At 46.2% G+C, this 13,757-nt stretch overlaps 1 protein-coding gene across 10 annotated transcripts in view; it reads right to left on the bottom strand.

The window, feature by feature from the left end:
* The window catches only part of LOC137436384 (centrosomal protein of 170 kDa), a 121,208-nt gene extending 108,391 nt beyond the window's left edge, over nt 1–12,817 (bottom strand). For 7 of the 10 annotated variants that reach the window (XM_068130103.2, XM_068130110.2, XM_068130111.2 and 4 more), the window contains exons 1-2: nt 12,605–12,817; nt 3,215–3,346 (exon numbers count right to left, since the gene is read on the bottom strand). In XM_068130103.2, coding sequence (XP_067986204.2) covers nt 3,215–3,346; nt 12,605–12,631 — 159 coding nt within the window. In that variant the 5' untranslated portion in view covers nt 12,632–12,817. Of the gene's footprint in view, nt 1–3,214; nt 3,347–12,463; nt 12,518–12,604 lie in introns of those variants that run through there. The other 3 variants (XM_068130108.2, XM_068130112.2, XM_068130109.2) reach the window with 2 other exon arrangements.
* Nucleotides 12,818–13,757: the final 940 nt, after the last annotated feature.

Below are 13,757 nucleotides of genomic sequence, written 5' to 3'. Positions count from 1 at the left end.
TAGACCGACAGAAAGAGCGACCCAATCGCTGAACCCCACTTTGTCGTACACGTGCGGGGGTAACGACCGTATAGTAAGGGAAACATATGAAAATCTGTTAACTAAATTGTTACCAAAAAATTTCTTCACCAATATGTTTGTAAAGGTGTGTAATAACATGTGTTAAAATGTTGAAGGTCAACTCCCGTGGGAAACCCAGAAAGAAAGCTGTTGAATTCGGGTACCGAAAAATTATTTTCGAGAATTTTTATTTTTTTAAATCGGCCCTTAAGTAACTTATGAGGGGTCAAATAAGGGTTTTTCATGATTCTGAGTTGATTGTTAACATTTATATTTCACCACAGACACTCCTTTGTGGAAAAATAATTTCTAAATATATCTCATTTTCTACTTTGCAGGACATGGAGTCTAGCAATATGGATGAAGACGTTACTCCACCTGTGCTCAATTGCTTCATCTGTGCACGCTCGGATACACCAGCTGAAAGGCTCATACAGGCAACTCCAAAGGGATACTCGACTTTATTGAAACAAGCAGAAACTGTCGAAAATGTTACTGTTGTGGAACGTATGAAGGAGGCTCAAAAGGAAGGAAAACTGAGGTACCACCAGAAGTGTAAAAATGATCTGTACAACAACTTTGTTGCAACCACCAAGAAGTCAGCTCAAGCATCAAAGGCAGAGAAAGAGTCATCAAAGTTGAAGAGAAGACGCACTACTTGTGAGTTCAGTTCATCAACTGGCTGCAGTTCTAGAAGATCACAGTCAGTTGACCTCCTGTATAAGGATGTATGCATTCTTTGCAACCAACCAGCCCAGCTCTACAAAAATAATCCAGCACAAGCTAGAAAGAAATACAGAGTGCCAGATAATTTGACTGCAGATACACTGAAGGCAAGCTTGCTGAAGACAGCACGGAGTCGCGGGGATGACTGGGGCACTGAAGTCACTGGACGCCTGGAAGGGATCAATGACTTGGTAGCAGAAGAAACACTGTACCATTTGCGATGCAAACTTATGTTTGCGAGAGGTGACAGTTTGTCCAAGACTGATGAGGAAGGAAAAAGGAAGAGAGGACAGAGGAGTATTGATGAGGAGCGAGAGGCAGTTTTTATTAAATTCTGCGAATGGTTAGACTCAGAATTAGAGCATGGGGTAATGAACATGGACCAAGTCCATGAAAAGCTGCAGGAGTTTGATCAGTCACCAGAGAAGAGCCTTTCTTATTCAAAGCATTGGCTAAAGATAAAACTTCTAGAGAAATACGAAGACACCTTGTATTTCACAACACAGGAAAGAAGGGCAGATGTACTCTGTCTCAAAGATGGCACCGACAATATTCTGCGAAGGCATCATGCTAATCTTGACCATGGAGATGAGAAGACTCAGATCATAAAGACGGCACTCAAGTTCATATCCAATGATATTGCCTTGATTGATTTAGGTCCAAAGTCATACCCCACCACACACAGTATGACTGACATCGATAGTCAGCTGACACTTGTTCCTGCAAGCCTTCAGATGTTCTTGAGACCGATTGTCAAGACAGACGAAAGAGTTGCCGTTTGGGAGCAGAATTTTATTAAGGCCTGTCGACCTCGGTCTGGAGTATTGCCACACCAAATGGGGCTTGCCATACAACTTGATCATAGATTTGGGTCAAAATGGATGCTCAACAAGTTCCACCGGCTGGGATACACTGAGTCTTACACGGAGACACAAAACTACAAATACTGCTTCCTTAATAGTAGGAGTGGAGATGATGTTCCAGATACTTCTGGCACTCTTGACACCATTGTGGAGGAAACCGATGAACAGATCAATGATGAGGTTGCGGTTGATGCTGCGCTTGAGGATCAATCAGTGATGACAGCCAAAGTGCCAGCCAGTGAAAGTGAATTGTCAAGTAATGATCAGGTGGTCTTTATGGAGGTTGGGGAAACAAACAATGCAGTCACTCAGTTTGTTGGAGACAATATAGATTTAAACATTGTCTCTATTCACGGAAACACTCCCTTTCACTCAATGGGTTGGATCGAAGTCACCTCTCCGGCACCACCTTTGCCAGATCCACAGACAACAGCAGCTTTCCCCCGGGTGAAGTTGAAGGCACTCGACAAAGCTAAGATCCTGAGAGGAACTGAAGTAAAGATTATTCCATTTACGAACAGGAAACAGATAGGAACGAACGCGATCATGTTTCTCCCCCTCGCTGAGCTTTCCTCCTCCCTGGCTCATGATCAGCCACTCCTCACTCCAGGTGACACACTCTCTGAACCCCAGTGACTATGGATGGACAATAGGTGTGCATGGGTATGAGCCAGTTCCAACACTGGACCAGGCATGTCTCTGAACCCCAGTGACTATGGATGGACAATAGGTGTGCATGGGTATGAGCCAGTTCCAACACTGGACCCCACGGCTCCTGAGGAGCTATTGCAGTTCACGAGCTGTAATTGTCATGGAGATTGCAGCAACCGGCGATGCAGCTGCAAGAAGAATGGGGTCACGTGCATCTCGGCCTGTGGAGTCTGTAATGGCATTACATGCAGAAACTGCAGTCATGATGTTGTTGAGTCCGAAGAAGACATAGACAATGACTGTTGAAACTTCTGACATTGTGAATGAGAAATAACTCTTGAGTATTATATATGTATGTGAAATAAAAGCTACTTTGTGTGTAAATGTAAAAGTGAAAATATAAATGTTAACAATCAACTCAGAATCATGAAAAACCCTTATTTGACCCCTCATAAGTTACTTAAGGGCCGATTTTAAAAAATAAAAATTCTCGAAAATAATTTTTCGGTACACGAATTCAACAGCTTTTTTTCTGGGTTTCCCACGGGAGTTGAACTTCAACATTTTAACACATGTTATTACACACCTTTACAAACATATTGGTGAAGAAATTTTTTGGTAACAATTTAGTTAACAGATTTGTGAAATATCTCATAAAATGCCCTTACTAGTACGACTCCAGCATTACGGTGTACGGTGTAGCACATTTCGAATATTTGAACGGATATTACAATGGCGAAACCTACAAGGACCTACAATGGCACAAGTAGCTCCATCAATTGAGACTTCAACAAGAGTTTCTTATGCTCCAATTTTAATGATCATCGTTAGTATTTTTGTCAGTGCAACAATGAAGCAGGAACATCATCCAAGGAAACAAGTTGATCCCAAAGGACAAAAGGCATTCCACTAACCTGAAGCATCAACTCGCAGTCTTCTCGGCCAACGAAGATCATCTCTTTTGGCAGGCGATGCCTGGTGCCCGACTTGTTCACAAGGAACCATGACGGGATCTTCACACGCTTTCCCTCCGCCATGCGGACGGCCTGCGGTAAACCAGACGCTCACATCATGTGGTAGTTGATACGGACACAACAGTTGTTAAATACCAATGGCGGCACCTTTTTACTCGAGTGGTAGCCCAGTTCGACCAGGTACCACAGCTACATTTGGATTACCGATGACGATATGATACCACTCTAAAACTCACGCCACCAACTTTACCCTTTACCAACCCATGCCGTTCCACTCTCCGTTACACGAGAGATCTGATGAGGGTGCGTCTACATATTATGTACAAGTGAGGGACGTAAAGGAGGATTTATAAAAAATAAAATAAAAAGAATGAAAAGAAGATTGCTAAGTGAAGACCTTAAACCAGCTGCAGGGCAACGAAGTTCAAAGTGAAGAGGTTGTGCTCAAATGGTTTTCTAGTTGTTCTGTATAACAATGACGTCACCACCATGAAAGGTTGTTCCAAACTTTGATATCCTCACTGTAATTTAATCTTACATTCATTCGCGACAAGTGCTGAAGTCTTTTGCAACTGATGTCTGCTCTGTCTGAACTTTGAGTCCATGTTTCTTCACGGAATCCTGAACATCAACCTGGTCGTGTCGCAAACATCGGCCTCGTTCTCAACTCGATTACAGCACACAATCACCTTTAACACCCATTTTATCTACATTTTTTTCCACAAAACTATTACTACCAATGTTTGTTTGTCAAATATGAAACTCTTCCCCATTCTGTTGTTGTTAATATGGAAAATTAAAAACTACGAGATCATTATATTTTCCATGAGCTTAGATGTTTGTTTGCAGATGAAAAAACAAGGTGTACCCGTCGGTATGGGTATGTGTATGTATGTATGTATGTATATAATATATGTATATGTATGTCATGCGCCATCGGTAGATTTGCGCTATCGATCGATCGCGCTGCGCTATCAATGGATCCATCGTTCGTGCAGACGCAGGCATCGATCGATCGCGCTGTCGGCTATTTCCTGCATACATCGTCTGAAGTTATCATCCATGTTGTATCGTCTATCACTCACTGGGAAGTGTATGGATGGCAAACAGGAGAAAGAGGACCCATTTTATAGGCCAGTGATGGGCCAGCAACCCATGAAAATGACCCAAAAGTTGTGAAATCAACGAACTTTCTGGTCACTGGAACAAAGACAGGACAAAGAATGCAATATTATCTCATTTTCTGGTGACAGAGATCAAAAGATGCAGTCTTCCGCGTGAAGCTCCCTGTCGCTGCCACCAGAAATTAAGTATCTGCAATTAAGTTGCAGCTGGTTGCAGTTCAAAAGATGCAATTAAGTATCTCACAAGCTGGTCACATACGCGATCGATCAATGCCTGCTGCCATCTACCTATGCCTGCACGAACGACGATGGATCCATTGATAGCGCAGCACGATTGGTCGATAGTGCAAATCGACTGATGGCGCATCACACACATACCTCGTTTTTTCATTTCTGTTCCTCACAATTGTATCTCTCTCTTTTATTCACAGACGCGCACACACACACACACACACACACACACACACACACACACACACACACACACACACACACACACACACACACACACACACACACACACACACACACACACACACACACACACACACACACACACACAAATAATTGTACAGTATTGCTTGTTCCTAAACTTAAATATAAATAATTTAAAGGATTGCTGTTAATGATGTTGATTTCACAACATCCCATATTCAACTTTATTTGAATTGCAAACCTCAAACATAGTTCCTCCACCTAAAGCAAGAACCTTAACCTGTAAGCAACTGATTAGTTTCCCGACTGCATGGATCATCAGCTGGACACCGTTCTTCCTCGAGGTTTCGATCCTTTCAGCCCAGGACCTCTCCAAACGGCGGATCCACAACCTCGATCATGGATCCACATCAATAGATGGTACATCAGTAGATCCACAACCTCGATCATGGATCCACATCAATTGATGGTAAATCAGTGGATCCACAACCTCGATCATGGATCCACATCAATTGATGGTAAATCAGTGGATCCACAACCTCGATCATGGATCCACATCAATTGATGGTAAATCAGTAGATCCACAATCTCGATCATGGATCCACATCAATAGATGGTACATCAGTGGATCCACAACCTCAGTTGTGTCCAGGCAGTCATTCAACTCATCAATGCAACATCACTTATTCCAACTTTACTCACAATGGGATTTAATGTGTTATCCTATATTTATAACTTTCTTTACACACTCAATAATATGATATCATTAAATCATGCACATCATGTCCTGTATGTGTCCTGTATGTGTCCTGTATGTGTCCTGTATGTGTACTGTATGTGTCCTGTATGTGTCCTGTATCTGTCCTCGATCAAACTACTTCGAATGTTCAAACTTTCACCGATAACGGTTTTTTGCATGCTGCCGTATCCTAGCAACCACCGATTCCGAGCAACATTGATTTGTAGTATATTTAATTATTATATTGTACTGTATTTACATAAAGATCTCATGAATAATATTATTACTATTCGTATTGTATTTTACTAATTCGATTTGGTGTCGTTTTGTGATTTTAAAGCAAACTTGTTTTAATCTACCGACTGCAGCCCCCTGCGCTAACATACGTCTGACTAGTTGTAATTTATTGACCGGTTCAGAGCTGTGTGTGGTTGCTCTCACAGTCCTAATTATTTAACCTGCAACCGTACCATAAAATAGCTTTTTGGGAATGTTGCTCTCTAAGAAAGGCATTCGGACAATGTGGAATGGAAAGGCATCTCGTTTATCAAATAATTTGGTGTGAAATGTATTATTATGGATGTCAATTTGTAATTCTAAACAGGAAACTGAAGTGGAAGTTTGGTTTTACTTTTTTAATTCAAGTTCTTTTGGATAAACATCATCATGAAGCTGCTCGAATACAAATCCATCATTAATTGCCAACAAATCGTCAATGAACCTGAAGATGTTTCCGCATCTTCGTGCAGTTGTTAATTTATTCCTGCACATGTTCTGGACCCAATCAAATTCGTACATGTGCAGGAATAAATTTGCAAAGAAAGGGGCCGGATCTGAACCCATGGATATCCCCACTGTCTGCTGGAGTATCTTGGGATCTGAACCCATGGGTATGCCCACTGTCTGCTGGAGTATCTTGGGATCTAAACCCATGGGTATCCCCACTGTCTGCTGGAGTATCTTGGGATCTGAACCCATGGGTATCCCCACTGTCTGCTGGAGTATCTTGGGATCTGAACCCATGGGTATCCCCACTGTCTGCTGGAGTATCTTGGGATCTGAACCCATGGGTATCCCCACTGTCTGCTGGAGTATCTTGGGATCTGAACCCATGGGTATCCCCACTGTCTGCTGGAGTATCTTGGGATCTGAACCCATGGGTATCCCCACTGTCTGCTGGAGTATCTTGGGATCTGAACCCATGGGTATCCCCACTGTCTGCTGGAGTATCTTGGGATCTGAACCCATGGGTATGCCCACTGTCTGCTGGAGTATCTTGGGATCTGAACCCATGGGTATGCCCACTGTCTGCTGGAGTATCTTGGGATCTGAACCCATGGGTATGCCCCACTGTCTGCTGGAGTATCTTGGGATCTGAACCCATGGGTATGCCCACTGTCTGCTGGAGTATCTTGGGATCTGAACCCATGGGTATGCCCACTGTCTGCTGGAGTATCTTGGGATCTGAACCCATGGTATGCCCACTGTCTGCTGGAGTATCTTGGGATCTGAACCCATGGGTATGCCCACTGTCTGCTGGAGTATCTTGGGATCTGAACCCATGGGTATGCCCACTGTCTGCTGGAGTATCTTGGAATCTGAACCCATGGGTATCCCCACTGTCTGCTGAGTATCTTGGGATCTGAACCCATGGGTATCCCCACTGTCTGCTGGAGTATCTTGGGATCTGAACCCATGGGTATGCCCACTGTCTGCTGGAGTATCTTGGGATCTGAACCCATGGTATGCCCACTGTCTGCTGGAGTATCTTGGGATCTGAACCCATGGGTATGCCCACTGTCTGCTGGAGTATCTTGGGATCTGAACCCATGGGTATGCCCACTGTCTGCTGGAGTATCTTGGGATCTGAACCCATGGGTATGCCCACTGTCTGCTGGAGTATCTTGGGATCTGAACCCATGGGTATGCCCACTGTCTGCTGGAGTATCTTGGGATCTGAACCCATGGGTATCCCCAGTCTGCTGGAGTATCTTGGGATCTGAACCCATGGGTATCCCCACTGTCTGCTGGAGTATCTTGGGATCTGAACCCATGGGTATCCCCACTGTCTGCTGGAGTATCTTGGGATCTGAACCCATGGGTATCCCCACTGTCTGCTGGAGTATCTTGGGATCTGAACCCATGGGTATCCCCACTGTCTGCTGGAGTATCTTGGGATCTGAACCCATAGGTATCCCCACTGTCTGCTGGAGTATCTTGGGATCTGAACCCATGGGTATGCCCACTGTCTGCTGGAGTATCTTGGGATCTGAACCCATGGGTATGCCCACTGTCTGCTGGAGTATCTTGGGATCTGAACCCATGGGTATCCCCACTGTCTGCTGGAGTATCTTGGGATCTGAACCCATGGGTATCCCCAGTCTGCTGGAGTATCTTGGGATCTGAACCCATGGGTATCCCCACTGTCTGCTGGAGTATCTTGGGATCTGAACCCATGGGTATCCCCACTGTCTGCTGGAGTATCTTGGGATCTGAACCCATGGGTATCCCCACTGTCTGCTGGAGTATCTTGGGATCTGAACCCATGGGTATCCCCACTGTCTGCTGGAGTATCTTGGGATCTGAACCCATAGGTATCCCCACTGTCTGCTGGAGTATCTTGGGATCTGAACCCATGGGTATGCCCACTGTCTGCTGGAGTATCTTGGGATCTGAACCCATGGGTATGCCCACTGTCTGCTGGAGTATCTTGGGATCTGAACCCATGGGTATCCCCAGTCTGCTGGAGTATCTTGGGATCTGAACCCATGGGTATCCCCAGTCTGCTGGAGTATCTTGGGATCTGAACCCATGGGTATCCCCACTGTCTGCTGGAGTATCTTGGGATCTGAACCCATGGGTATCCCCACTGTCTGCTGGAGTATCTTGTTGCTAAATGTAAAGAAACTGTTATTTAGTAGAAATCGAATACTTTCTTTGAGTTTACTTTTTGAAAAACTGCATGAATATTGATTATATCCTTTGCAGACCAGTGTGCTCTGTTTTGATATACATTAATGTATACGCTATTACCTCCTGCAAATGCTTTATCTATTGCTCTGTCCAATGCGGTTACGAGCTAGTCATGTGGAATGTTTGTGTACAATGTGGAAAAATCAAAGGTTGAAAGACATTTAGCTTTACCCTTGTTATTAATGTTGTGGACACTGTCGATTACCGGTTTGGAATTGTCAATGATCCAGAATTTCTTAATACCAGAATAAAACTTCACTTTTTCGTGGTAGTTTTTAAGCATTTATAGATTCGTTTCATTGCCGCTGTAATACTGCCCGACAAAGGTTTCAAACTACATTCTCTACTTGCGATGATGAACCTCATCTTACAACATGAATTAACACACACACACACACACACACACACACACACACACACACACACACACACACACACACACACACACACACACACACACACACACACACACACACACACACACACACACACACACACACACACACACACCATTGTCTCTCTATCTGTCGTTCCTTATGCACACCCACATCTTTTATGTTACAAACTGCAAACTCAGGGTACAAATACAACTTTATGTGGGGGGTAACATAGGCTATGTGACAGTGGCCTCACATGGGGTGTGGGGGGAGGGGAGGGCATAAATGATCTATGTAAATGTGTACCGTGTAGCGCCACCTCTTGGTGGCAGAGGAAATGACAATTTCGTTCTTCACTTGAGCAACACTGAGGTTAAAGTACTCTTTGCATGGGTAAATTTGTCCTCCTTTCATTCTCTCCCACCCCCGCCCCCGCCCCCCCCCCCCCCCCCAAATGGAGGGACCTGTCAATTTTCTATGTAAGTGTGTAGCGCCAACTGGTGGTGGCAGAGGGTATTACAGTTTCCTTTACCTGGGCAACGTTGAGGTTAAAGCACACTTTGCATGAGTAAATTTTTCCTCCTTCCATTCTGTACCCCCCCCCCCCCCCCAAAAGGAGGGGCCTGCCAAAGCACCCCCCACCCCAAAAGGAGGGGCCTGCCAAAGCACCCCCCCCCCCACCCCAAAGATGTATCACCCCTCCCCTCCCCCCCCTTTCCCCTTCCACCACTCTCCCATTCCCACTCCCTCCCCCTACCTTCCCCCTTCCCCCTTCTCGCAGCAAGAGATGGGACGACTAATTGATCCGTCAGCAAAACAACTGGTAGGCTCTTCGAGCACATTCTAAAACGCTAGACAACACCAGCTACCTTAGCGAGCAGCCTGGAGGGGTTTCCCCTTTATGCCCATGGGCCATGACCTCACCCTGGGTACGACCAACACATATGCAAAATTTTGTGGAGATCGGCAGGGCCATGTTCCACCTGCGAAACATCAGGATGCCAGTTTATAGTTGGATCTCAGTCTATTTGGTAATTAATTAATGCAATAAACACGCTACATATGACTTTTTTTGCCATAATCAGCATGTCAGGTCAGCACTGTTTTTTTGGTAGTCGTGTGCTAAAGAACCCGTGCCTAAAAGGTGTCGGTACCTAATAGACATGAATTTGGGACAAAATGCACAATACCTGTACCTTGGTACAAGGTTGATATAATTGGCATTTTATGGTACTTTAACCACTTTGATAATGGGTAATGAATGCAGTTTTGGAAAATTCTCGAATAAAACAAACATTTAAAAGTTCAAAAATTCCGAATATCAAACCCACAGCAGAAAATGGACCAGTTTTGGTTATTTGTTTGTGTCCAATGACTCCTGTGTGGGGGTTACCTCATTGGGACATAATCCACAGGCACGGGACCAGTGGGGCTATTGATTGTATGGGCGTGGCGTCCGCTCGCTTGTTGGAGCCACGCCCCCTTAAGAGTGAGTTGCGTTATAAAAGATGCGTGAGTTCCGGTATGTTCTCTGTTGGAATAAAGGAGCTTTGATCAAGCTACGAAGTGTCTCGCCCTCTCGTTATCCGCAACTCCGACACCTGCAAATTCGAAATGCCTAGAATAGGACACCGCTTTCCCACGTTGACCTGTAACAAGGTACACTACTCGTGGTGTGATGACCCCAATTGGGTCCCATCCCATGGTAACCTGCAACAAGGTACACTACTCGTGGTGTGATGACCCCAATTGGGTCCCATGATGACCTGTAACAAGGTACTCTACTCGTGGTGTGATGACCCCAATTGGGTCCCATGGTGACCTGTAACAAGGTACACTACTGGTGGTATGATGACCCAAATTGGGTCCCATGGTGACCTGTAACAAGGTACACTACTCGTGGTGTGATGACCCCAATTGGGTCCCATGGTGACCTCTAACAAGGTACACTACTGGTGGTGCGATGACCTGGACTAGGTCCCACGGTGACCTGTAACAAGGAACACTACTGGTGGTGCGATGACCTGAACTAGGTCCCAGGGTGACCTGTAACAAGGTACACTACTGGTGGGGCGATGACCTGAACTAGGTCCCATGGTGACCTGTAACAAGGTACACTACTGGTGGTGCGATGACCTGAACTAGTTCCCACGGTGACCTGTAACAAGGTACACTACTGGTGGTGCGATGACCTGAACTAGGTCCCATGGTGACCTGTAACAAGGTACACTACTGGTGGTGTGATGACCCAAATTGGGTCCCATGGTGACCTGTAACAAGGTACACTACTGGTGGTGTGATGACCTGAACTAGGTCCCACGGTGACCTGCAACAAGGTACACTACTGGTGGTGCGATGACCTGAACTAGGTCCCACGGTGACCTGTAACAAGGTACACTACTGGTGGTGGGATGACCTGAACTAGGTCCCATGGTGACCTGTAACAAGGTACACTACTGGTGGTGTCATGACCTGAACTAGGTCCCACGGTGACCTGTAACAAGGTACACAACTGGTGGTGCGATGACCTGAACTAGGTCCCACGGTGACCTGTAACCAGGTACACTACTGGTGGTGTGATGACCTGAACTAGGTCCCACGGTGACCTGTAACCAGGTACACTACTGGTGGTGTGATGACCCAAATTGGGTCCCACGGTGACCTGTAACAAGGTACACTACTGGTGGTGCGATGACCTGAACTAGGTCCCATGGTGACCTGTAACAAGGTACACTACTGGTGGTGCGATGACCCAAATTGGGTCCCATGGTGACCTTTAACAAGGTACACTACCGGTGGTGTGATGACCTGAACTAGGTCCCACGGTGACCTGTAACAAGGCACACTACTGGTGGTGCGATGACCTGAACTAGGTCCCACGGTGACCTGTAACAAGGCACACTACTGGTGGTGCGATGACCTGGACTAGGTCCCACGGTGACCTGTAACAAGGTTCACTACTGGTGGTATGATGACCCAAATTGGGTCCCATGGTGACCTGTAACAAGGTACACTACTAGTGGTGTGATGACCTGAACTAGGTCCCACAGTGACCTGTAACAAGGCACACTACTGGTGGTGCGATGACCCAAATTGGGTCCCATGGTGACCTGTAACAAGGTACACTACTAGTTGTGTGTTGACCTGAACTAGGTCCCACGGTGACCTGTAGCAAGGCACACTACTGGTGGTGCGATAACCCAAATTGGATGCCATGGTGACCTGTAACAAGGTACACTACTGGTGGTGTGATGACCTGAACTAGGTCCCACGGTGACCTGTAACAAGGTACACTACTTGTGGTGTGATGACCTGAACTAGGTCCCACGGTGACCTGTAACACGGCACACCACTGGTGGTATGATGACCCAAATTGGGTCCCATGGTGACCTGTAACAAGGTACACTACTGGTGGTGCGATGACCTCATGACCTGAACTAGGTCCCACGGTGACCCGCGATGGACAGGTACAGAATGATCATGCCGGTAACACAAGGATGGCCCGCGCCCATGTCCCAGATATATATATATTTAAACACACCTGTGACCTGTATCGTTCGACACAAAAGCACGACACGAAAGGCGTTCCCACTGCGTGTTGTAACCCACAGAGAGAACGTGATGAACCCGGAGGGCAAAGCCAAGGTGGGAGGGGACCAAGGTAGGCGCTGGCATGACTCACCTGCGGCTCACCCGGTATGGAGATCATGAGACCACCTATCGCTCACAGCACACGGGCGACGATTTAACCGGGAACGAAGAATTCATAAGATAAGATGGCAGTGCGACGATGCGGCCGGAGATGGGCGGGAAAACACCGAGTACGAGGCAACGTCAGCGATGCCGCAGATGAAAGCACGCGGCGTGCGGCGTGCGGGCACGGCACGTGTCCAAATGCCTCCTGCAGGTGGCGCTCAATCCTCTCCTCGCTTGACATGTTCTCCCTCAAGTTCCTCCCCTTTTGCAGGATCAGAGCAGCAGCAACAGCATGAGAAGGAGAAAATGCAGTAGTAGCAGTAGTAGCAGTAGTAGTAGCAGTACCGGTAGCAGTAGTATCAGTAGTAGTAGCAGTACCGGTAGCAGTAGTAGTAGCACTAGCAGCAGTAGCAGTAGTAGCAGTAGTAGTAGTAGCAGTAGTAGTATCAGTAGTAGCAGTAGCAGTAGCAGTAGTAGCAGTAGTAGTAGTAGCAGTATCAGTAGTAGCAGTAGTAGTAGTAGTAGCAGTAGTAGCAGTAGCAGTAGTACCGGTAATAGTAGTAGCAGCAGTAGTAGTAGCAGCAGCAGTACCGGTAGTAGTAGTAGTAGTAGTAGCAGTAGCAGTACCAGTACCAGTAGTAGACTAGTAGTAGCTGTAGTAGCAGTAGTAGCAGCAGTAGTAGCAGTACCAGTAGCAGTAGTAGCAGCAGTAGTAGTAGCAGCAGCAGTAGCAGTAGTAGTAGTACTAGCAGTACCGGTAGCAGTAGTAGCAGTAGTAGCAGCAGTAGTAGTAGCAGCAGTAGTAGCAGTAGTAGTAGTAGTAGCAGTAGCAGTAGAAGTAGTAGCAGTACCGGTAATAGTAGTAGCAGTAGTAGCAGTGGTAGCAGCAGTAGTAGTAGCAGCAGCAGTACTGGTAGTAGTAGTAGCAGTAGCAGTAGTAGCAGTACCAGTACCAGTAGTAGACTAGTAGTAGCTGTAGTAGCAGTAGTAGCAGTGCCGGTAGTAGTAGTAGCAGTAGTAGCAGTAGTAGCAGCAGTAATAGTAGCAGTAGCAGTAGCAGCAGTACCGGTAGTAGTAGCAGCAGTAGTAGTATTAGCAGTAGCAGCAGTAGCAGTAGTAGCAGTAGCAGTAGTAGCAGT

Source organism: Myxine glutinosa, chromosome 11 (assembly GCF_964187855.1).
Source record: "Myxine glutinosa chromosome 11, kmMyxGlut1.1, whole genome shotgun sequence".
Lineage (NCBI taxonomy): Eukaryota > Metazoa > Chordata > Myxini > Myxiniformes > Myxinidae > Myxine > Myxine glutinosa.
The sequence above is the reverse complement of the archived record's forward strand: the minus strand, read 5'-3'. Positions and strand labels throughout refer to the sequence as shown.